Here is a 25623-nt window from a genome sequence, read left to right as displayed (position 1 = left end):
GGATGGAGTCTCTCATTTCTGCTTAGCCTTGGTGTAGGTCAGGCGGTCCAGTGTCTTATATTCCATCATCTTCCGTTCCTTCTGGAATACCTAGCAGTCCAGCGAGCAGGGGGAAAGGCGTTCTCCACAGTTACACCGGTACAGAGGTACACAGGTGGGAGGCGGGGCACATGGAGTATTGGGATGCAAAGGACGTCCACCATCTCTACACGTGATACCGGAAGTACATCGAGGTGACATATGCCCAAACTTCCAGCATTTTAACACCACATCGGAGGAGGGATATAGGGCTTCACATCACAATGGTAAACCATCACCTTAACGTTATCGGGTAAGACATCACCCTCGAAGGCCAAGATGAAGGCACTGGTGGCTATCTTATCATCCCTTGTACTCCTACGGACGCGCCAGACGAAGTGAACACCTCGTCGTTCTAGGTTGGCGCGTATTTCATCGTCGGACTGCAGAAGAAGATCCCTGTGGAAGATAATACCCAGGACCATGTTTAGACTCTTATGGGGTGTGATCCTAACAAACGTAGCAACTTGTCACTAGCGAGCAACCTCCATGACTGGGCAGAGGATGCTGTTTTGATGAGAACTGAACCAGAGCGCATTTTGGACAAGCCCTCCACCTCCCTGAACTTTCCTCTATACGCTCCACAAAAAACTGAGGTTTTGTATACATAAATGATTCAACAACTCTCGTACAGACGAGGTACCGGAGTGAGTAATCTCTACTGCCTTCTTTAGCCATACGTTCCTCCCATGGGGGCGGCCAGGGAGGGAAATGATCTCGGACCGTATGTCTTGCCATTGAGGTTAGACCTCTATCGCTTAGGGACCGCTGGTGGAGGCCCACCAGCGAGAGATGATGTACAACACTTCATTGCAGGTCACCCGCCCTGATGCCACCCACTCTGACCAGAGGCTCTCCCCACGGGCGCAACCCAGCCACAGCATAGACCACCTGGCAGCATGACCTTTGCCAGGAGTCCTGATGCCCCAGAGGGATAGGCATCTACTCCTGGGCATACGTGGAGAGATAGCAGCTCAGGCATCAGCAGTGCAATCCCTGTGTAGTCATGGGGCTACCAGTAAAAGGGTACATGACGACCCCACCACAACGGACTGGCTACCGTGATGGATGTCGGTTGTCGAATATCCATGTATATCACGAGGGCAAAAATGGAAGTGCACAATGGAGGGTATGTATGCTACCCAGAACACACTTCACCCAATGTGCCCAGAAGCTGTGTGGGAGTGCAACTCCATGACAATAACTAACCTGCCAGATCTTAGTTCAAGATGGGTATATAATGCACCGCGTATGGCGTCCTTCTCCATAAGGTACGCAGTAACAAAGTTTTGAAATGTAGTGGTCAAACCCCTTAGGGGACCATCACATTGAGACCGAAACGTTGGAGGCTTTTCAGTCGCGTCTTACGACAGGCAGGAATACTGCGGGCCTGTTCTAACCCTGGATCCCGCAAGTGGGTTAAAAACTGACAGGCCTACAATATGTGGACTACTGACAACTACAAACCTCAGTTCTCACAGCGTAATAAATATCTGTGCGTCAACAGAATGTGGCCAATGCAAAGGCGACAGGACCAGTGAGGCCCATTGAGTAACGCACACCGAAGACTGCCACTCAGTTTTGCTCTGCTTGATGGTGCCGAGTTTATTTAGCGTAATTAAAGTGCGCCATTCAGCATCCCAAATACTAAGAACTTTGTGGTGTAACAATAATCGGAGGTTAGGTCCGGCTATTCCAATTCTCAGTAGCGTCTTATGGGTGGCCTGTTTGGCCAGCTAGACAACGAACTCATTTCCCCTGATTCCAACATGACCCGGGGTCCTTACAAACATTACTGATCGACTAGATCGTTCCAGGGCATAATCCGACTCCTGGATAATTGCTACCAGTGGATAGCATGGCTAGCACTCATGATTAGCCCGCAAACCACTCAAAGTATCACTGCAGACCAGGTACGACACACTGGGACAGGAACAAATATGCTCAACGGCATGAGAGAGAGCCACCAGCTCAGAAGTGAAGACATTGCTGCAATCCAGCAAGGAGCGCTGTTCGATACGCGCTGAGTGAGCGTAGGCAAAGCCTACACCACCATCAACAAGCCACCGCGGGTACAGATGACCTCAGAACCCTAGGATTCTTACAGCATTATCAGAAATGACTGCTGAGAGCCTCAGGATGAATGGAGTTCTTATGCAATTGCGAAAGGTCCAGCTGTAGATTTAGCTAAAGCATACACTATGGAGGTGTATGTGGAGGGACCCTTCGAGATGCTGTATACTCGAGTTCAGACAACAAGGAATGGACTGAGACCACCGTTGCGGAAGATGCTCCACTGTGTTCTGGAGCAGGAGACAGTAATTCGGATGTGGAGGCGAGCTATGGACATGCTCTGCATAATTGCAGTCGGTGGCACCTGATGTGCAATGGAGGGACTTAAACCTCCACTAGTAGACTGGCCACTGGACTCGTTCGGAAAGTGCCCGTTGCTCGATGGACACTGCACTCCCACAGTCGAGTTGTCACTGAAGTAGGGCTGGTTGGTTGGGTTAAAGATTGAAGGGACCAAACTGCAAAGGTCATTGGTCCCTTGTTTCATAAACATACAAAGCATATTTAAACCATCCAGCAGTCAGGCTGAGCAGTAAAAAAAAAAATTATGGGAGAAGGAAACCCCCAAGGTCAACGGGAAGCAACAAGGAAAATGGAGCACAGCGACAAAAACAACATATAGAAGAAAGGCAGAAAGAATTAAAGCTGTACACCAGATAACCGTAGCTGGCTGATCACGAAAATAGAAGGATAAGCCAGCCACTCTGCAACACGTTAAAACCTACAGCCTAACAGATTAGGGTGGAGTCGAATGACAACACAAAAGTAAAATATACAGTACAAAAGAGCGCGACGCAATAAAATTGATGGACCTACAAAAGTCGCTTGCACAAATTAAACTTACAACCCGATCAGCCATAAAGGCCTTGACACCTAAATCAGATGATAATTCACCTACGAGATTAAAAGTTCGTCTGAGGGCGGTTAAAAGAGGACATTCCATCAACATATGGGCCACTGGCATGTTGGCACCACAGCAACAATTGGGGGGGGGGGGGGGGGGTCCTCTTGATGCAGCAGATAACAATGCGTCAGCCAAGCATGACAAAGGTGGAGGCTACAGAGAACAACAGAATCCCTGCGAGAGAACCACATGGAGGACCCCACACCGTCATGGTCTCCTTTACCCTCCGCAGCTTCTTGTCTGCAGACACCACGTGCCATTCGTCTCCCCCCATCCGTAAGACTCGACGGCGCAACGCCGTTCGGAGATCAGTTGCCGCGAGGCCGATCTCCAACGTCAGTTTGCGGGTAGCCTCTTTGGCTAACTTGTCGGCGAATTCGTTTCCCGCTATCCCAGCGTGTCCCGGGATCCAGATGATCACCATCGAACGTCCGCGCTGTTGAAGAGTGTAAACGGACTCCTGGATGGCAACAACAATGGGATGGAGTGGGTAGTACTGGTCAAGAGCCTGCAGACAGTCACTGAAAATGACGAAGGACTCTCCAGTGCTGGTATGAATACGCTCAAGGTCACGAAAAATGGCTTTTAGCTCTGCAGTGTAAATACTGCAGCCTTCCAGCAAGGAGCGCTTCTCTACATAGTCCGCATGAGCATAAGCGTACCCCACATGACCATCACCCATCGAGTCATCGGTATAGATAATCTGCGAGTTTTGGGATGCGTCTAGGAGGGCAAAAATTTGGCGGCGCAAGACTGCAGGAGGAACTGAATCTTTTTGCCACCATGAGAGATCCAGCTGAAGCTGCAGCCGACGACTACACCAAGGTGGTGTGTGTGGGTGGACATGGAAAAGGCGAAGACCCATGTTCACTAAGGAGTGACCAAACACATATTCCTATTTTATGTCCTGATCGCAGCCGCCAGTGTGGGATAAGGGCTGCTGCATTAGCGAACAGGAGACGGTAGTTAGGGTGACAGGGCGAACAACGGACATGTGCAGCGTAGTTAGCGAAGAGTTGTTGAGGCCGCGCGCTAAGTGGAGGAACCCCAACCTCAGCAAGTAGGCTATTAACAGAGCTGGTGTAGAATGCTCCTGTCGCCTGTCTAACCCCACAGTGGTAAACAGGGTCCAGCAGTTGCAATGCTGCAAGGCGACGCTGACCCATATGCCAGACTCTCATAATGGAGTCGGGACAGCAGGAGGGCTTTGTAGAACCGCAGCAATGTAGAGCTATCTGCTACCGAAGGTGGTGTTGCTCAGGCAGCAGAGGGCATAAGATGCCGCCAGCAGTTTCGCTTAAGCCAATGAATATGGGGCCGCCATAATGGTTGGTTGGCTGGTGTGTGTGATTGAAAGGACCAGACTGCTATGGTCATTGGTCCCTTTTTCGAATACTTCAAACACCCACACATAATAAAATCGAAGAATGAAGACGGCGACAGCCGACAAAGGACAAGACTCAGACACAGACCAGACAAAAAGAATTATAATCATACAGCATGTGACAGTGGTTGGCCGACCATAGAGACAAAAAAAGAAAAAGCCAACCACCAACAAACACACGAAAAAGTCAGCTAAAATCGTAGGCCCAAGGCCAGTCTGAACACAAGAAAGACAAACACTTAGATCAAGTGATATGAGCCTCCTGCACGAATAAAACGGTAAACTAAGTCTACTGTGGCAGTGTCATCTGTTGGAAGTGCAGGGAGCGTATCAGACAGCGCAAACTTCTGCCTGAGCGCAGTTAAAAGGGGATAGGCCAACGAAATGTGGAACGCAAACAAAGCGGATCCGCAGCGATATAGAGGTGGGTCCTCATGGCGCAGTAAATGGCTGTTTGTCATGTGGGTGTGGCCAATGCGGGGCCGACAAAATAACCACTGAGTCCATGCGATTGGCTCGCATGGATGACCGCCACACATTCGTCATCTCCTTGATAGAACGGAGTTTGTTTGGTGTTGTCAGGTTGCGCCATTCAGTGCCCAAAAGTTCGAAGATTTTGCGGCGTAAGAATGCTCGCAAATCAGTCACCGGGACGCCAATGCCCAGAGACGGTTTACTGGTGGCTGTTTGGCCTGGTGGACAACATGTCCATTGCCAGGTATCCCAACATGACCTGGGGTTCACACGAAGATCACAGAGCGGCCGCAACGGGCAAGAGTATGTAGGGACTCCTGGATAGCCATTACCAGACGAAAGCGAGGGAAACACTGGTCGATAGCTCGTAAACTGCTCAGGGAGTCACTACAGATAAACTATGCACTCACCTGAGCAACAGCAGATACACTGTAGGGCATGAAAGTTGGCGACCAGCTCAGCAGTAAAAACGCTGCAGCCAGCCAGCAATGAGTGATGTTCATAGTGGAACCCTAGAGTGAGAGCATAACAGACGACCAGCAACCATCAAACTGCCAGCGGAGCGCGGGGAGAGTGGGGCGGCGGAGCCTGGGGAGAAGGTACGAATCTGATGTGTAGGTTGATTGGTTGGTTTGTGGGGGGTTTGAAGAGACCAGAAGACAACGGCATCATTCCCTTTCTACACCATCATCATAAAACCCTGCTGTGTCCTGACACCTGGCAAGGATGAAAAGTAACCGGTGGCGTAAGGCCTCATTAAGGGTTGGGTCCTATGGGCCCTGTGCCATTTCGAGCAGAAGGCAAGGGCGGGACACACACCACATGGGTGTATGCAGAGAGGCCCAGAAAGGAGAATGAAGCTCTCAGACGCTAACTGCGATCGTACAATCTTACCGGGGCCGACGTTCTGGGAGATGGCGGACTGACTGAAGGAACATTTGTCGATAATTACATTGCCTAGGCAAGCTACTAACACGCGTAGCATAAGCGGCCAGTAAAAGTTGGCGCCGTGGAGAGACACCTGCCTCCACAAGTACGTTGCCCACAGGGCTGGTCCGGGAAGTTCAGTGGCAGGTCAGACCCCACTCTGAAGATCTGGGTCCAGCACCTGCAACGCAGATGGGGATGCTCAACCAGCCACCCATAATCCCAACGGGACTGGATTAATGCCTGGTAGAGCCTTAAGAGGGTAGAGCGGTCAGCTCCCAGACTGTTGTGGTTCATCATCGCAGAGCATTAAGACGCCGCCAACACAACTGCTTAAGCTGCCGAATGTGTGGGAGCCAAGTCCACCGGGCATCGAAAACCACACCCAAAAAGCGATGCGTCTCCACCACACCAAGATGTTTGCCGTCAAGGTAAAGCCGCAGCTCCGGATGAACAGTGCGTCGCCCGCAGATATGCATAACGCAGGTCTTGGCAGCTGAAAACTAAAAACTGGAAGTCTTGTGTGAAAGCTAAAGACTGCGCCTTGTAGATAGCGCCCTGCCGCTTCAATGCCAACAGGGCTATAGTAGAGGCAGAAGTCGTCAGCATACAAGGACGTTAAGACACACATTCCCAAAGCAGTAGTTTTCCCGTTATTCGCAATAAAAACAGGCAGACACTTTAAACAGGATACTGTGGCACCTCGTTCTCCTCAACTCGGGAAGAACTATAGGAGGTCGCGAGTTGCATACGGAAGGGACGATGCGACAGAAAATTTCGGTTGAAAATCCGCAGCGGACACCGAGGACCACAACCACGAAGCGCAGATAGCTTGTGATGGCGCTCTGTCGTATCATACACCTTCTCCATGTCGAAAGACACAGTGACTAGGTGCTGACGTCGGGCAAAGGCCGTATGGATGGCTGACTCCAGGCTCTTCAGAATGTCGGCTGCAGAGCGGCCTTTATGTAACCCACCTTGAGACGGAGGTAGAAGGCCCCGAGAATCGAGTACCCAACTCAACCGCCAGCTCACCATGCGTTAAAGCAACTTGCACAGAGCGTTGGTGTGGCTAATAGGGGTGTAGCTTTTCACCTCCAATGGGTTCTTGATAGGTTCCCAAACTGGTATAATACTTTCCCGTCAATACGGTTGTAAAGGTCGAGGAGGCGTCGCGGGCAGTCCACTGAGAGGTTTTTCTGCATCTGACAGTGGATTCGATCTGGCCCAGGAGCTGTATAAGGCAAGCGGCTAGGGCACTGCGAAATTCCCACTCCCTGAATGGAGCATTGTACGATTCTGTGTGGTGGGTGCGAAACGAAAGGCTCCGACGTTCCATCCGCTCTTTAATGGAGCGGAAGGCCAGTGGGTAATTGGAAGAAGCGGAACTAAGAGTAAAATGCTCTGCCAAGCTGTTGGCAATTTCGCCGGAGTCTGTACAAACTGCTCCATTCAGTGAGAGCGCAGGGACGCTGACAACGGTCCGATAGCCATAGTGGCGTCGGATCTTTGACCAGACCTGTGATGGATAGACATGGAAACCTATGGTAGAGAGACACCGGTTCCAAGCACTCCTGCTTGCGTTGGCAGATAAGGCGGCGGACCCGCGAATGCAGCCGTTTGAAGGCTATGAGGTTTTCTATGGAGGATGGTCTCTTGTGACGCTGGAGCTCCTGCCGGCGATCTTTAATCGCCTCAGCGATCTCAGGCGACCACCAAGGCACAGTCCTCCGCCGAGAGGACCTAGAAGATCGGGGAATGGCAGATTCTGCGGCAGTAACAATGCCGGTGGTGACCGAGTGAACCACCACATCAATGGCTGCATTTGGAAGAGGCGCAATAGCGGTCATGGAGAAGACCAAGTCCCAGTCAGCCTTCTTCACAGCCCATCTGGTAGGGCGCCCAGAAAAGTGACGCTGTGGTAGTGACAGATCGGAAAGTGGTCACCATCAGATAGGTCGTCATTCACACACCATTGCACAGAAGGTAAGAAGCTAGGGCTGCAGATCGGAAGGTCGATGGCGGAGTACGTGCCGTGCGCCACACTGATATGAGTGTAGGCACCATCATTTGAAATGGAAAGGTCAAGGTGTGTCAATACATTCTCAATGGTGGCGCCTCGGCCTGTCGCCACTGACCCACCCCACAGAGGGTTATGGGCGTTGAAGTCGCCCAGTAACAGGAAAGGTGGCGGCAATTGGGCTATCGGCGCAGCCAGGACATGCTGCGCGACAGCACCATCCGTTGGAAGATAAAGACTGCATACGGTAACAGCCTGTGGCATCTACACCCAGACAGCGACAGCCTCTAAAGGCGTTTGCAGTGGGACAAAGTCGCTGTGAAGGGAGTGAAGGACATAGATGCAGACGCCACCAGATACCGTTTCGTAAGCTGCCCGGTTCCTATAACAACCGCGATAGCAAGGAGGGCGGGGTTTCGCATTGCTGGAAACCAAGTTTCCTGAATAGCAATGCAGAAGAAAGGGTGAATGCTGATAAATTGTTGGAGCTCAACAAGATGGTGGAAGAGACCGCTGCAGTTCCACTGGAGGATTATTTTGTCGGTGGCTGAGAAAGGCGTGAAGGGACTGGGGATGCAGATTACGCCGCTGGGACACTTGCTGTCAGCGATTGAGCACCTGTGCAAGCTCTATCCATGGTGTCGGAGGTACCGGCGAGTTCAATGTCCTTAGCGGACACCAGGATCTCTCTATCTCATCCTCAGACGCAGAATTCGAAGGGTGTGGTGGGGTCGGTGCCACCGCAAGTTCTTTGGCCTTAGAGGTCTTTCTCTTGGACTTCTCTCACAGAACCTTGGGTTTCACCAGCTGGGAGGGCTTCACTGATTCAGTCCCCAGGACGGAGGAGGATCACGATGCCCCACGACCAGCCGCTGCTGGAAACTTATGCCACTGTCTGGCGTCATCCTTCCCGCTGGTGGAAGCCTGGGAAGGGAGGGACCCAAGGGACCCATTACGAGCGAGGTAGGTGGCGCAGCAGCTACAGGGTGGCTAGAGCCCCCCCCCCCCCCGGGCAAGGGGGCAGGAAGAGTTTTATTGCTCGTTGATCCGGATGGAATTCTCGGAACTGATGGGGCTAGCACAGTTGGGGTAGCAGTGGTGTAGGAAGATGTCATTCTCACAGGATGCAGTGGGTCATTTTATTTTGGTATCAGTATAGGTCACTCGGTCCAGGCTCTTATATTCCATGACTGTGCTCGTTCTGGAAGATCCTGCAGTTTGGAGAGCAAGGTGAATGAGGCTCTCCACAGTTGACACAGATGAGAGGCGGGGCACATTGAGTGTTGGGATGAGATGGGCGTCCACAATCTCGACATGTGAGGCGTGAAGTACAACGGGCGCATTTTGGATAAGCCTTCCATCACCCGAAACTTGTCCTCTAAATTCTGAGGCTTTGTGGGCATGAGACTCCACATCGTATCTCGTACAAACTAGGAACCAGGGCGTATAACTGTTACTGCCATTATGAGACTTACGCTCCTCCCACGGGGTGGCCAAGGAGCGGAACGTATTTGTGAGCGTTAAATTGATCCCGAAGACACTTGGAGACTGCTGGCAGCTGGCCACCATTGAGAGATTATGTACCACGCTTCATTGCGGGTCATCCGCCCTGACGCCACGCACTCCAACCAAGAGCCCTCCCCATGGGCGCCAACCAGTCTCAGAGACGGCCACCTGGCACGATGGCCATTGCCGGGAGTCCCAATGCCCCAGGGAGATAGGCATCTACTCCTTGGCATACGTGGGGAGTTAACGACGCAGGTATCAGCAGAGTGATCCCTGTATTGTCAGTGGGGATAAAGCCAACAGGTTACATGGCGGCCCCACCACAACGGACTGGCTACCGTGACGGGTATCAGGTGACAAGTAGTCCATGGTCGTCTTTAGTGCAGAAAGCGGCACTGCACATTGCATAGCGGAAAATGTATTCAGGAATGTATCAATTTCCGACATGGAGAGCTGGCAGAACTGCAGTGCTGTGACGAATAAGGTGGCGAAAGGTCTCAGCACACGATGGACACAATGCACCAACTAAGGCGCCCTTCCCTAATCGGCTCCCTCTTCGGAAAAATGTTGACATATTGAGGTACAACCCGACAGGGGAGTATCACATAAAGGCCGAAACGTTTGAGACTCCTTTTAGTCGCCTCTTACGACAGGCAGGAATACCGCGGGCCTAATCTAGCCCCAGAACCCACAGGGGCCATGTCATTCTGAATCAGATGTATCTGCCAATGAAACAACTTACTGTCATCAGAGAACCCCATGAAAAACGACACAGATTCCACAAGTCTGCACGAAAATTATGCGAAGCATCGTTTTACAGAATGCGGGGATCATGTACATTCGAATTTTGAGGCATAAAGAATCGAATTCTGTAACATGAGTGATATGTCTAAGTACAAACTCCAAAAACACGGCCGCCACGCGGTATAAAACGAGGAAGGTATTCACTCCCAAGGCTCATTTCACAAACTGTTAGATTCACTCAAAGTGTCTCGAGGCCACCTCAGAGCACCAGGGACTTCCCCTGCTGAGACTGACCTGCCAGTTTAAGACAACAGTCCCATCGCAATGAAACCAAGGGGGTAAGATTACGAACCACGTCATCCAGAAGGATGTGGTTTTAATCTGCTTTGAAGTATCGAAGACGTTTTCGAGTAGCATTTGAGATGAAGCCTTAATGCAGCTGACTACCAGCATTTCACCTACATTGTTTGTAAGAACTGTACTGAGGTGTAATCATTACAGGAGTAGACTCCATACATGAAACCTTACGTTCCTTTTGTAGTGAGAGGCTACGTTCAGCAGTATACGTTGTCAACAAGCTCACCTGTATCAGAAACCGTACCAGATGTACGTATGCATGAAAACGATCCAGAGATTGCAACCTACCATCACATAAATTGGCTAGGAAAGTATCCATAGTAACTTTCCATTAAAGACAAGATGAGCCTCAGCTTTTCCGATGAGGCTGTACACGACAGTTACATAATGAACAGGAGGAAGCAAGCAATATCGTATCAAACCATCATCCTGTGAACAGGTAACATGTAATTCCCTTCTACAGCTGATATACTTTTCTGCAGTCCATTCGTGTTTTAGCTAATAAAACCCAAACCCCACTCAATGACAGTCATCTGTATTCCGTTCCTCTTTGAAAGACTTCGGGAAGAAACATTCCTTATTCATGGATGCAAATGCAGCACCATATGCCAAAACGGTAAAATGTTCCTCAATAGGCAGAATTTGCTGCGAAAAATGTGATCTTTTCGAGCACCCAGCGGGAGGCTGATCTAACCGTCAGTGTGCTGTCAGATGTGAATGAGTAATAGCTACGCTCCACTTTCGTCAGGTTATCATAGTTACAAACGTGAGTGGCTTCTGTTTAGCACAACGTATGAACATTATGGCTGGGGGAGGACGCTGGGGGGGGGGGGGGGGGGGCGGAGGCAGGTGATAGGTTGAAAAATGAAAGTAAATATGCGAACGAAGATTGTATGAGCACAATAGAAGTAAGCAGTAGTTCATCCGGCTCAACATGTTAGCGAAAAACCCATTAAGTTATGTACAGCCTCCATTATCTTTCTGAATCTGTCTTAGTGAATTGCGTAGACAAAAATTACGTTCTATTTTGTATCTATGAAATACACATGTACGGTCATGGATTTCAGATGCTACTTAGCAACAAGAGAAATTTTTAGAAATATTGTCTAGAGGTAAATCAAGTCCCTTTAAGTTTTACGTGTATTAATTTCAAAATCGGATAATACTCCACTTCAGCTCAATGTAAACTGATCTCGTATCACATCATCGAATCAATAGTGGACATCCTATACAGTGTCTCTGAATTATAGGAACTGACATCACTTCTTTATGCTTTACCAACAATTATAGACCCCCTTACACGCAGCAGCAATAAACAGGCCACGCATTGAAGGATCTTCGTTTTAAGGACACCGATGATCCACGATGAAGCTTCAAACCACGTACGAAACGTTTGTTACTCATGTACCTTCAATGTTACACATTACCTACATGTTGATTTATAAGACCCCAGTACCAGAACGGAGAAAGTTTAGTTGTTTCTGTCTTTGTGCGATTCCATGTAACGTTATTGCACTTTGTTCAAAACTAATGCCCTGGGTCTAGTCGGTCAAGTGTTTCATGATACGTACTGTACAGAGTCTGCCTAACTTTGTGGAACACCGTTTAGCTGCTTCTTACGGAGCAGAGAAGACTGTGAAATCACGTGGTCCTTCTCCAGTTTACAAACCTACGAAAGAGGGACGTGCGTGACCAGTCGGGCGATTTATCTTCCGTCACGCTGCTACCCAGTACCTCTTGGGAATCCCCAACAATTTATCCCGTGAGAGGAGCTGAACTCCAAAATAGTCGAAGTTGTGCGCCCACACTGTTCCAGTGTGCCAGTACTCGTTTAAGGACAAATATTTGGCGTAAATTTCTTCGTGTATACCTTACACTCGTCGAACATGTGTATTTGTTGGAAGAGTTCACGGGCGCTCAACGGTGAAGTAATTTAGGGTCGACAGAAGCGTCAGATCCCACGCATCGCCTTTGACCCGTGACGTAAGGGTGTGTGTGACGTCAGGTAAGCGCGGAGTTTGGTTTGTGAGTGGCGTGTTTGTAGATGTCATGTGGTTTTTTGTGCCCTCTGGTGGTTTGTTGAGGGTTTTCGTTTGGTGTAAAGGTCTCAGTTTGCTGTTGCTCATTATCGAGTATTGTTCGAGTGTGAAGTGGAATTCGTTTCAGTGAGTTAACGATTTTGTGGTTGTGTGAAGGTTAATTTGGTGTTGATCGCTGTACGTCGTGTGGTATTTCTATTAAATTTTATCGGTTGTTTTGTGTTCACGAATGGGTATGACAGACAAGATTAACAGTGCCCGTTTGAGGGCTATGATGGGGAACACCCCTATAGAGCTCATTAAGTTTTTGCAGTTTTTCAGCTTAATTGCCGGGATTGTCAAATGCTGTGTTTGCCATGAAGAAATGAAGTTGGCTGAAGTTCCGGCCTCTCGGACCAGGGACGCTGTCGGAAAGACGACACTTCGCGTTCCATACGGCGCGGTACCCGGTTCGAGAAGTCTAGGTTGGGCATGCTCGAGATTGTACTGGTTACTTATTACTTTTGTTATAGATCCCTACACAGTTTTTCCGCACGTGAGACTGGTGTGAGTGAGAGGAGTGTGCTTGATTGGTATTCATTTTGCCGTGAAGTGTGTTCCGATTTTATTAAGTACATGCGTAAGCTGTGGGCGCATTGGGTGGTTGTGGAGGTGAACAAGTCGCAGTTTGGGAAAAGGAAGTATAGGAGGGGTAAGTCTGTGGTTGGTCTCTGGGTGTAGGGGGGGGCTGTTGTTGGGGGGGGGGGGTGTTCTGAATGTGTTTTTAGGGTTGTGGAAGGGAGGTCTAAGGCTGAATTAGTGGGGTTAATTGAGGAATATGTAGAGCCGGGGTCCACAATAGTTTCTGATGCATTTTCTTCGTATAGGGGGTTGGGTGAGGCGATTCCATCATTTAGTAGTGAACCATAGCTCAGAGTTCAAAAATTATGAGACGTGGGGCTTGTACCAACACAATAGAGGGGATGTGGGGAGCGGTTAAGTCCGTTATTGGCAGGGGGAAGTGGCGCTCTTCCACCCTTCAGTCTCCTTTAGATGAGTACTGTTGGCAGAAGAGTGTCCCTGAGGGCTATTGTGTTGTTCGAGGTTTCTTAAGGGCTGTGAGTAAAATGTATAGGTCGAAAGTGGTTGGTTAGGGTGGTCTGGGTAGGTGGGTGGGTGGCTGGCTGGCTGCGGCTCAGGTTTGGGTGGGTTCTTTATTTCGTGCTAGAGTGTTTGTGGGGGGGGGGGGAGGAAGGGTGTTTGTTTTAGTTGTGGAGGATCTATTTTGTTGAAGTTTTGTTGAAGTTTTTGTTCAGTTTTAGTGTGTGAGATTTTTTATGTTGCATTTGGTTTTTGTTTCTGGGTTTATTTTGGGGTGATTGGGGAGTTTGGGTTGGTTGGGGTTTGAGGTGTGGGTGGGTCGGTTCTTTCTTTTGGTTGAATATTCTTTCGTTGGTGCGTGCGTGCGCGTGTGATTGTGGTGGCCAACCTAGTTTGTGGCACCAGAACTTATTTGTGGTAAGTTTTTTTTGTTTTGTTTTCGGTGTATGTGTTGTGTGCTGGGGTCTAGGGAAGTGTTTCCATATATTTTCGTCTTCAGAATGTGTACGTAACGTCTTTATATGCGCCATATTGGAATCGTGGTTTATAGCTGTTTCCGCCATATTTGTGACGTCATGGGTCAAAGCAGACGGGCGGGATCGGACGCTTCCGTATTTCCGTTATTTATTAGCGCCCTTAAACATATAAGAAAATACGAAGAAGGATAAAATGGTTAAAAATTTTGTCACAATGTGTAGTAATACAACAAAATGACTAACATTCCGATCTTTCTTGTGTTGACCCACATTCAACATCTCGCAAGCCATGACAAGGTAAGAAAAACTGAAAGGTGCTTTATATAAGATTCAAATGCAACTAAGTCTACCGCAGAGAAAATGTCATAGGGAAACTTAACTGGCTGACCACTTGCAGAAAACGTGGGTGAATCAGTCACCATAAGAACACTTTCAGAACTCTTCTTGAAACTTCTAAAGAACACGTTGAGCCCATCACAAAACGTAAAAACGCACCCTACACTTGCGCCTTCTCGCTGCATCATCAAGAGGCCATGGGCTCCAATGCCACAGCTGTTGAAAGTATGGAGCAAACAGTTGTTATAAGGAAGCTCAATAGTCAACGGTGTTATTCCAACTCATGTCACTATTGGACTACTGGCTTTCGACATGCAAAAATTCTCCACGTAAAATATTAAATCGAGCATTGCTATTAACGCTTCCCCAGAAACTCATAATTTCGTCTAGAACTTCTGATAATAAAATGTAGACAACTTGAACTGCGTTTTAAGAAAACAACACCATTTTATTACGCTGTATCCCACTAGCAATAATGAAAGGTACCCACTGTCACGCAACTTGGTAGCCACTCAGCAAATACGCCCGAGGTAATATTTGAGCTGGTGTGCTGACTTTGTACTCAGTTTGAATGACAACGTCACAACTGTGCCAGCAGCCATCTTGCAACTGAACAAGCAGTAGCGTGAGAAAAGCTGACTAAAACAAGCATGCGGCGGGTAACTATATAAGTAAGCCTGTAAGCTTTTGCTGCTGTGAACGCAGGATGCAAACCGACAGAAGCCGACAACCTAGAAACAAACCCACTAACATTTTTTCTCAGAAAAACTCAAAGAACACCTTTAACTAAATACGCACATGTTTGTTTAAGCAGAACGAAGAAGACAAAGATTCACGAAAAACAGCGACGGGAGTATCGTTTCCTGCACGCAGCTACCGGCTATAACTGCACCAGAACTCAAGCATAACACACACACACAAGCGCGCGCGCGCTAACGTGCATTAGACACAAGCAAAATAAGAAAAAAAGTGATGGAAATACCGTAGTCGGACGGTGGGCAACGCAGTACCCCAACAAAACAGACATTCTGACCTGTGGTCGAAAGTCAAGAAATACAGATACACGATGAAACTGATTAAGGGGCTACGGAACGCCCTATACTTGCAATGTTAAAATAAAACTTATAAATTTCATCTTTCCTCACGAAGTATTTGAGGTAGGAAGTTGAAATTTTTACAGATTATTTATCGGAATATGGGGTACAACTTAACACAGGGATTTTACAAAATTTAGTTCAGTTATTAAAGATGATTTTTTTTTCAATTGTAATGAAAATTCACAACATTTTTTTGCAATTTTTTATTTATATATTCAAAAATATACAGTTTTTTGGAAAAAGGCTGTGTTAAATTATGCAGAAGGTACTGTGTAACATTTACTGAAAGTTTGAAACAAATATGTTTGGAAGATCCTTAGAAAACATGTAATTAGTATGAGAAAATAAAGTTTTGGGAATCGAGCGACAAAGATTGGATTAACTTTTTAGTGCTTTCCAGGTCCATAGGATGGATTATCTTCATCCTCTGCAAACTCCTCCTCCAGCTTCCTCTTGTTCCTCCTCCTGTTTACTCTTGCTTGTATTTCTAGACTCTTTACAGCCCTGTCTGCAGCCCGAAGGCGTTCCTTGTCTAAAGCAAGCATCGCTCGTACCATGTTAGAACCTATCTTCATTCCCATATTTCTAAATACCTTTGTCTTTCCAACATTTCTCCTTTTCTTAAAAGCCTTTAGAGGATTTCTAATAACTTTACTTATACTCATTATTATACTTCAACAAAACAGACTCAAGAAACAGAATTAATTACGAATATTTTCGAGATAACGACAGAGTAAATAAACATGAAACAATCGACAGTCACACCAGCGATATATATTGAACCATCACAGGTTATCCACAACACATACTTTATCTCACATCACTAAAATGTACATGATGAACACGGACGTTAATAATAACACCATTTGACAGCAGTTTAACAGCGCCACAGTGGGTCACGCTCACGTAGAACACATTTAAAAAAAAAATTTAAAAATAGTTGTAGTCTTCGGAATTGAATGAATTATATATCTATTAAAAGGTAATAGTCTGCAGATTCGGAAAACACAAAAAAGTAAAAATTGAACTTTTCATGATTTTGAGCCTTTCCGGAGCCCCTTAAGCTCGCACTAAGTAACAGCGGGTACAACGTAACCAGGTGCGTACTCTTTCCTTGAATGTACCCATAGTCAACAAAATTACGACTTGTTCACAAAACATGCGGCCAGACTGTACACTCGCTCGGACACGTCCTTCACGAAACGCACGTCCTCCGGTAATCCCTACAGAAACACGCTACTGAGGGGTGACTGCAGCAACAGTGAGGAACCGGCCTTTACTATGCCTACCACATTCGCGCATAGTCGTCAGATTGTACACATTAAACAGGTGAGAGACGACCTTTTTCACCTCCACAAAGACTCGAAAATTTCACTGACCAAAGTTGACTAACCAAAACACTCATACTATGCCGGTTTAAGTGACCACGGTGATACTTCTGTCGCATTCCGAAAACACGAGAATTTCACAAGTCAATTCGTAGTGGTAACTGTGAGACACGACAAACAACTGTCTCTCCAACCTACTTGCGTGCGAAGAAAAACCGAAACATAACGCTCCCAAATCAGCAACCACACATCATTGCCGAACTACCCAAAGCGCGCCGAATCCATTTCCTAATACATGATACCATTTTGAACAGAATCACGCACGGAAAAGTCACTGCGATACCACGCCGCTATCACGTTGCCTCTTGTAAAAGCACCTAGTAGATTGCAACACATCTCGTCAACGCTACTCAGTTGCAGAATGATTATCATCCCACCTGACCACTGAGCAAAGTTAACTCTTTTGGTTCGTAGGATAATAATATGTAGTATGCAGCTCCACTAGACTCCACATGAGGACGAGATTGTGATGCGTCAAAACAGCATCTACGTACTACGAGGACGACTCCGCCCTACTGCACACCACGAGAAACAAAACAGCGCCGTTGGCCACTGCTACACTCGGATCGCTGTAACAGCCGCCAGAGAGCGTCAATTTGACGGACAGCGCCGCGGGCGGTCGGTGGCGGAATTTTATAAACCTCTGAAGCACCAATGTCGACAATTTTTACCGGAGTAGTTGGTCAAAGCAGTGTCATTGTCGAAAAAAGCTGTTCAGAACTCAGCTCGATCAGCAAGAGTGTCGGTTATTACGCTTAGTATCGCAAGCAAAACTACTTTTCATATTTGATTCAAGGAATGCTGCTCCAGCCAGAATCTACTGTGATGTGCTTCTGTAACAGATGCTGAATTTTGTGTGTGATCTCACCTTTAAGCAGGAAAATGCAGATTTTTTTTTTTTTTTTTGTGGTTTTCGGGCGCACAACTTCAATGGTCATTAGCGCCCTGACTACTCTAAGAATGCACCGCGAGGCACAAGTTGACAACAACAACTAAAAGGGAAAACACAATAAAAGACAGACTGACAGGCATAGGATTAAAAAACATCATCAAATGTCCTTAGCGAGGTTTGTCAAATTGATAAAACAAAGAACACGAGCAGCTGCTCGTGGGTCATCCGCTAAAATGGCATCTAAAGTAGTAGGCAGGTTAAGATCGAGGCGCAGTGTTTTAAGATTGGGACAGGACATTAAAATGTGACTAACCGTCAGCAAGTGCCCACATGGGCAGAACGGCGCCGGCGCAGCCGTCAGCAGATGGCGATGGCTGAACCGGCAGTGTCCAATTCTTAACCTTGCTAAAACGACCTCCTCCCGCCGAGAAGGGCGTGAGGAGGACGTCCAAGCCACGGGAAGAGGTTTTAAGGCCCGAAGCTTGTTGTCGGTAAGTGCAGCCCAATCGGCATGCCACAGCGACACAACGCGCCGACAAATGACCCTGCTAAAATCGGACGAAGGGACACAACAAGAAGCTGTCCGAGGCTGGAGGACCGCAGCCTTGGCTGCGGCATCTGCAGCTTCGTTCCCAGGGATACCGACATGGCCAGGAACCCACATAAAGCTAACCGGCGTACCGACGTCCACCAGCTGCTGAAGAGAGCGTTGGATCCGGTGTACGAAAGGGTGAACCGGGTACGGATCACTGAGGCTCTGGATGGCGCTCAGGGAATCTGAGCAGATGACATAAGCAGAATGTCGGTGGCGGCAGATGTACAGAACAGCCTGGTAGAGGGCAAAGAGCTCAGCTGTGAAGACCGAACAATGGCCATGGAGCCGGTATTGGAAACTTTGTGCCCCGACAATAAAGGAACACCCGACCCCGTCATTGGTCTTAGAGCCATCTGTATAAATGAAAGTCATGTTGTTGAACTTCGAGCGAAGTTCCAAAAAACGGGAGTGGTAGACCGAACCGGAGGTGACCTCTTTTGGGAGCGAGCTGAGGTCGAGGTGAACGCGGACCTGAGCCTGGAGCCAAGGTGACGTGCGGCTCTCGCCCACTCGGAAGGTTGCAGGGAGTGAAAAATCAAGGTGTTTAAGGAGGCGACGAAAGCGAACTCCAGGGGGTAGCAAGGCAGAGACATACAACCCGTATTGAAGGTCAAGAGAGTCGTCAAAAAAGGAACGATAAGAAGGATGGTCGGGCATTGACAGTAGCCGACAGGCATACCGACAAAGCAGTATATCGCGCCGGTAGGTGAGTGGCAATTCGCCAGCGTCAGCATGAAGACTCTCTACGGGACTGGTATAAAATGCTCCGATCGCAAGTCGTAAACCCCGATGTTGTATGGAGTTGAGGCGGCGTAAGATGGATGGCCGTGCAGAGGAGTATACGAAGCTCCCATAATCCAGCTTGGAGCGGACGATCGACCGATATAGGCGAAGGAGGACGGTTCGATCCGCTCCCCACGACATACCACTGAGAACACGGAGGACATTTAAAGAACGGGTACAACGGGCGGCCAAATATGACACATGTGGAGACCAGCTAAGTTTCCTGTCAAAGGTAAGGCCTAAAAATTTGATTGTCTCCACGAGTGGGAGAGCAACGGGACCGAGTCGTAAGGACGGTGGGAGAAACTCTTTGTAGCGCCAGAAGTTAATACAGACCGTCTTCTCGGCAGAAAAACGGAAGCCATTGGCGACACTCCAGGAGTAAAGACGGTCAAGAGAACGCTGAAGACAGCGCTCCAAGACACGTGGACACTGCGCGCTGCAATAGATGGTAAAATCGTCCACGAAAAGGGAGCCTGATACATCAGCTGGGAGGCAATCCATTATTGGATTGATCGCGATGGCGAAGAGAGCGACGCTCAAAACTGAGCCCTGTGGCACCCCATTCTCCTGGCGAAAGGTGTCGGACAGGACAGAACCCACACGTACCCGAAACTGTCGATCCATTAAAAAGGAACGAATAAAAAGAGGGAGGCGACCGCGAAAGCCCCATGTATGCATGGTGCGGAGAATGCCCGCCCTCCAACAGGTGTCGTAAGCCTTCTCCAAATCAAAGAACACAGCCGCGGTCGGGCGCTTCCGCAAGAAGTTATTCATGATGAAGGTCGACAAGGTAACCAGATGGTCGACAGCAGAGCGGCGCCTTCGAAATCCACATTGTACATTGGTAAGTAGGCGTCGAGACTCGAGCAGCCAAACCAATCGAGAGTTAACCATTCGCTCCATCACTTTACAGACACAGCTGGTAAGCGAGATAGGTCGATAACTGGAAGGCAAGTGCTTGTCCTTCCCCGGCTTAGGAATCGGGACAACAATAGACTCGCGCCAGCATGCGGGAACATGTCCCTCAATCCAGATGCGATTGTAAGTACGAAGAAGAAAACCTTTACCCGCAGGAGAAAGGTTCTTCAGCATCTGGATATGAATAGAATCAGGCCCTGGAGCGGAGGACCGTGATCGGCCAAGTGCGTTTTCCAGTTCCCGCATGGTGAATGGGGCATTATAACCTTCACGATTCGAGGAGCGGAAGTTAGGTGGCCTCGCCTCCTCTGCCTGTTTGCGGGGGAGGAAGGCAGGGTGGTAATGAGCGGAGCTCGAAACCTCGGCGAAAAAGCGGCCGAAGGCATTGGAGACAGCCTCAGGGGCCACAAGGACTTCATTCGCGACCTTCAAGCCAGAAACTGGGGAGTGGACCTTAGTGCCAGATAGCCGGCGCAGGCTACCCCAGACAACAGAAGAAGGAGTAGAACTGTTGAAGGTGCTGGTGAAAGCAGCCCAGCTGGCTTTCTTGCTTTCTTTAATAATACGACGACACTGAGCACGTAATCGTTTATAATTAATGCAATTCGCCACTGTAGGGTGGCGTTTAAAGGTGCGTAAAGCACGTCGACGAGCACGTAAAGCGTCCCTACATGCTGCGGTCCACCAGGGGACCGGTACGCGACGTGGAGAAGAAGTAGGGTGAGGGATGGAATATTCAGCAGCAGCGAGAATGACTTCCGTGAGGTGTGCGACCTGACGATCGCAGCTTGTGAAGGTTTGATCCTGAAAGGTCGCCCTGGAAGAGAAGAGCCCCCAGTCTGCCTTGGAGATGGTCCAACGAGAGGAGCACGGAGAGGGAGTATGCTGCAGGAGATGGATAACACACGGGAAGTGGTCGCTCGAATATGCATCAGCAAGGGCATACCACTCAAACCGGCGTGCAAGTTGGGGAGTACATATAGAGAGGTCTAAATGGGAATAGGTATGAGATGTGTCCGAAAGAAAAGTAGGGGCGCCAGTATTGAGGCAGACAAGATTGAGCTGGTTGAAAAGGTCTGCTAACAAGGAGCCCCTCGGGCAGGATGCTGGAGAGCCCCAAAGAGGATGGTGGGCATTGAAGTCTCCAGTTAACAAAAATGGTGCAGGTAGCTGAGTAATAAGTTGCGTCATGTCTGCCCTGGTAACGGCAGATGACGATGGAGCGTAAACGGTACAAAAGGAAAACGTGAAAGTGGGGAGAGTAATGCGGATGGCTACTGCCTGCAGGCCGGTGTGCAACGTGATGGGATCGTAGTAAATATCATCCCGGACCAGCAACATAACCCCTCCATGAGCTGGGATACCTACCACAGGGGGTAGGTCAAAACGCACAGAGGTGTAGTGTGCCAAGGCAATTTGATCGCATGGGCGTAGCTTCGTTTCCTGGAGGGCTACGACGAGCGGACGATGCGAGCGGAGCAGCAACTTCAAGTCCTCTCGGTTGGAGCGAATGCTGCGAATATTCCAGTTAATAAGTGCCATCGTAAGAAAAGGAAGATGAGAGAAGGGGTCACCTCGAAGGCCGCTGAGGGCCTGGCTTCGAGCGAGCACTGCCGCCGCTAGCAGGAGGCGGACAGTCATCGTCCATGGGGTCTATAGGGTCATCGGCCATCTCAGGAGGATGGCCGGGAGGGGGAGCTTCCTCCGCCGGTGAACGGCCAGATGTTCGGCTACCAGCGGTGCGGCCAGGCGAAACGGATGACGGCCTGGGGCGGCAACCGCTGGGTGGCGCAGGAGAAGAAAGGCGCCGCGGCGGAGAAGGAGAACTGTGCTTCCTATGCGCCTTTTTAGAAGGACGTTTGGTGGAAGTACCGGTCGAAGGCTGGGAGGTCGAGGAACGGAGGAAGTCTGCACGGGATGGTTCCTTCTTGAAGGCCCGTGCATCTGACTTCGGGGTCTTCGACTGAGCAGAAGCTGAGGAAGTGGCTGGTGTCTGTGGGGTGATGGGAGGAAGAGGAGACGTCGACCGCGCGATCTTAGCACTGGCCGAACGGACGACCGTGGTGCTGAAGGTCAGATCGCATGTCTGGGTTGCTACCTCCCGGGTAGTCCGAGGAGAGGCGAGGACAGTGCTGTATTTCCCCGCTGGGAGCAGCGTGGGCTTCCTACTAGCCAATAGCTTGCGAGCAGCCGAGGTGGACACTTTCTCTTTGACTCGAATTTCCTGGATACAGCGTTCTTCCTTATAGACAGGACAGTCGCGGGAGGATGCGGCATGGTCACCCTGACAGTTCACACAACGAGGAGACGGAGGTGGGCAGTCACCCTCATGGGCATCCCTGCCACAAGTGACACATTTAGCCGCATTGGAACAAGACTGTCGAGTGTGATTGAAACGCTGACACTGGTAGCAGCGCGTAGGTGTCGGGACATAGGGGCGAACTGAAATGACCTCGTAGCCCGCCTTGATGCGCGATGGCAGCTTAACACTATCGAAGGTTAAGAAAAGTGTCCGGGTCGGTACAAGGTCATTGTTGACCTTTTTCATGACCCTATGGACAGCCGTCACGCCCTGCTCAGCGAGGAAAGATTGAATCTCCTCGTCAGTCAAGCCGTCGAGGGATCTAGTATAGACCACACCACGAGACGAATTCAAAGTTCGGTGAGCCTCCACCCGGACAGGGAATGTGTAAAGGAGTGTGGCCCGAAGCAGTTTTTGTGCCTGAAAGGCGCTCTCAGTTTCGAGTAATAGGGTACCGTTACGCAATCTGGTACAAGATTTGACAGATCCAGCTATGGCATCGACGCCCTTCTGGATAACGAAAGGGTTGACAGAGGAAAAATCCTTTCCTTCCTCAGATCGAGAAACGACGAGGAACTGTGGGGCAGGCGGTAGTATTTTTGTCACTGTTGGCTGGTCACGTTTCCGTTTGTGGGTCGAAGTCGAAAGCGATGGAGTAGAATCCATTGCGGAGGAATCCCCCATGATTGCCAGCGTCTCCGATGGCGCGCTCCTTCCTTGTGGGGACCCTCTCAGAGGGCACTCCCGCCTTAGGTGAATGTTTACACCTCAGGTCACACCTCCCGAGAAACAGACGGAGGGACCAATCGGCATGGTCAGAAGGTATCAGCTCAGGCAATCACCCCTCCCCGGGCCTGGCCTTTACCAGGGGGTACGCGCGTGCCTTACATGTCTACCCAGGGCGGGGACTTACGCGTTACCCCGTCACCGGCTACGCGTGCGAACGCGTGGGTCGGCCTTCAGACACGCACAGGGAGGAAGGAAGAAGAGGAAAAAGAAGAGAGAGGGAGAAAGAGGACAGACTGTCTCAAACGCCGAGGCGGAGACCAGAGAAGGAAAGGAGAAGAAGGCAATGAGAGAGCAAGGAGAAGGAGGCAAGGAGAAGGCAAGGAGAAGAAGGCAATGAGAAGGCAAGGAGAAAAAGGCAATGAGAAGGCAAGGAGAAGTCAAGGGAAAGAGTAAGGAAGACAGTGAAGTGGAGAAGAGCAAAAAAAGGAACCAACAAAAGGAATGAAGAAACGAGAAGTGAAAAACCAAAAAGACCACGATTATAGGTCGGGAAACCGTCCGTCTCCGGACGCAGGCGCTAACTACCCCCGTGAGGGGGATGGTCTCCTTTTAGTCGCCTCTTACGACAGGCAGGAATACCTCGGGCCTATTCTAATCCCCGGACCCGCAGGGGGGAGGAAAATGCAGATGAAGTAATAAATGAAAGCAATATTACTGTGATAGTCCATAGTACTAATCTGAAGACTTTAACCTTATAGAATCTAAAAAGGACCGATTCAAATTTAAAGACTTGTGCTAATTAGCTCTTTCACTGAAAAAAATAGGGACGTAAGACTAATTTTTAAGAAGAAATTTTCTTTAATACCTTTTCTGGTATTATAGTCACGATAATCAATAATTTAACTTCCTTCGATTTGATGCACATCAAATAAATATATACATTATTCTGAAATCATGACCAGGTATGGCACCAAGTCTCACCTCTAAGACTCAACGTGCCATCACGCTGCTGCACTGGTGACACGGGGGGCTACTTATTTTTGATGTTCGGTAGGTGTAGGCTGCGTTCACAATGACGAGCCCAGTAGCAGGTGGCTGGTCAACTGCCTACATTTTGTCTCAGACTCGTCGCATAGAACGACACGCGACCAGAATGCTGCCTGTTTCGAAATGAAAATTGAAGGAGAAGCCATTCCATTATTCTGTCACGTATGAACACAGCTGTGCCGGTCTGTGAGAAATGTTGGGGGAAATATTGTTTGTGAAACGAGTAAATGCCCCGTGACACTGAAGGCCGTTTTGTTTCACTGTTTTCTCAGGTTTCTACGGTAGTAAGACAGAATTATGGGGTACAGTAAAAAAAAATTCTCCCGTTGTACATACCGTATCGTATTTGCGCAATCCGTGATATGTTTTATTATTGGATTCAAACAAGCCTCCTTACAGCTACCACCAGCACTGTGCAAAAGGACATTTTCCTACAGGTTCCCCACCGCCAGCTTACGAAAACCGACTCCTACGGATAGTGCTGGTCGATGCAAAAGATGTCCCTCATTAACAGAGCACTGCAGGAAAAAGAAAAACTGTACTTGCGCTATCCATCAAACGAACACAGTGTGTAACATGGTGCAACGACGTTCAACGTATTGTGACGCATACAGCATCGAAGATCACGTGGTAGAGTGTATCAATGGGCATATACCATACAAAGGAATGCAATCAGCAAGAAAAGCTCCATCAGAATATCAAACTAAGTATCCTTACCCGAATGAAGGTGTAGCGTTAAGTAGGTCTAGTTACGTAGAAGTCAAGCTACTTCAAGTGACAAAACAGAGACATCCTTACACCGGGAGTCAACCGGGAGTCAACCGGGAGTCAACCGGGAGTCAACCGGGAGTCAACCGGGAGTCAACCGGGAGTCAACCGGGAGTCAACCGGGAGTCAACCGGGAGTCAACCGGGAGTCAACCGGGAGTCAACCGGGAGTCAACCGGGAGTCAACCGGGAGTCAACCGGGAGTCAACCGGGAGTCAACCGGGAGTCAACCGGGAGTCAACCGGGAGTCAACCGGGAGTCAACCGGGAGTCAACCGGGAGTCAACCGGGAGTCAACCGGGAGTCAACCGGGAGTCAACCGGGAGTCAACCGGGAGTCAACCGGGAGTCAACCGGGAGTCGTTCTCAGTATAAGCTGCTGGATAATGCATGCATTCCATTCACTCACGAATTCTAGGAGGAACGCACTATATGTGAAAACGAGTGCACCATTTACGGAGAAGTTGTGCTCAACAGCCACACCTAAGTAACTCAGAATACCTCTGAGGAGCAACAGAAGACGCATTGCACACTGTCCTAAATCGATCGTTAAAATACAGCACCAGAAATATCTGTGGATGAGAGCATATCATCCACAACAGGTAGTACTTTGTCAGGTGAGAATGTACACCTGAATGAGAACGGAAGAACCGCTGCATTGTGTAAGTACCACATGACTTTCTGAAGACATCTCGAAGGACCAGGA

The 25623-nt window shown here is 49.1% G+C and overlaps 1 protein-coding gene across 1 annotated transcript; it reads left to right on the top strand.

Annotated features, from left to right (window-relative positions):
* Positions 1 to 24728: 24728 nt before the first annotated feature.
* Positions 24729 to 25292, top strand: LOC126234849 (uncharacterized). Its single transcript, XM_049943591.1, has one exon. The coding sequence runs from the start codon at positions 24729 to 24731 to the stop codon at positions 25290 to 25292; it is 564 nt and encodes a 187-aa protein (XP_049799548.1).
* Positions 25293 to 25623: the final 331 nt, after the last annotated feature.

The sequence above is a fragment of the Schistocerca nitens genome, chromosome 2 (genome assembly GCF_023898315.1).
Source record: "Schistocerca nitens isolate TAMUIC-IGC-003100 chromosome 2, iqSchNite1.1, whole genome shotgun sequence".
Lineage (NCBI taxonomy): Eukaryota > Metazoa > Arthropoda > Insecta > Orthoptera > Acrididae > Schistocerca > Schistocerca nitens.
This window is presented reverse-complemented; position numbering and strand designations above follow the sequence as displayed.

Excerpts from the sequence above, each read along its gene's own strand:
- LOC126234849 (XM_049943591.1), top strand. The coding sequence starts at position 24,729 with ATGGTGCAACGACGTTCAACGTATTGTGACGCATACAGCATCGAAGAT.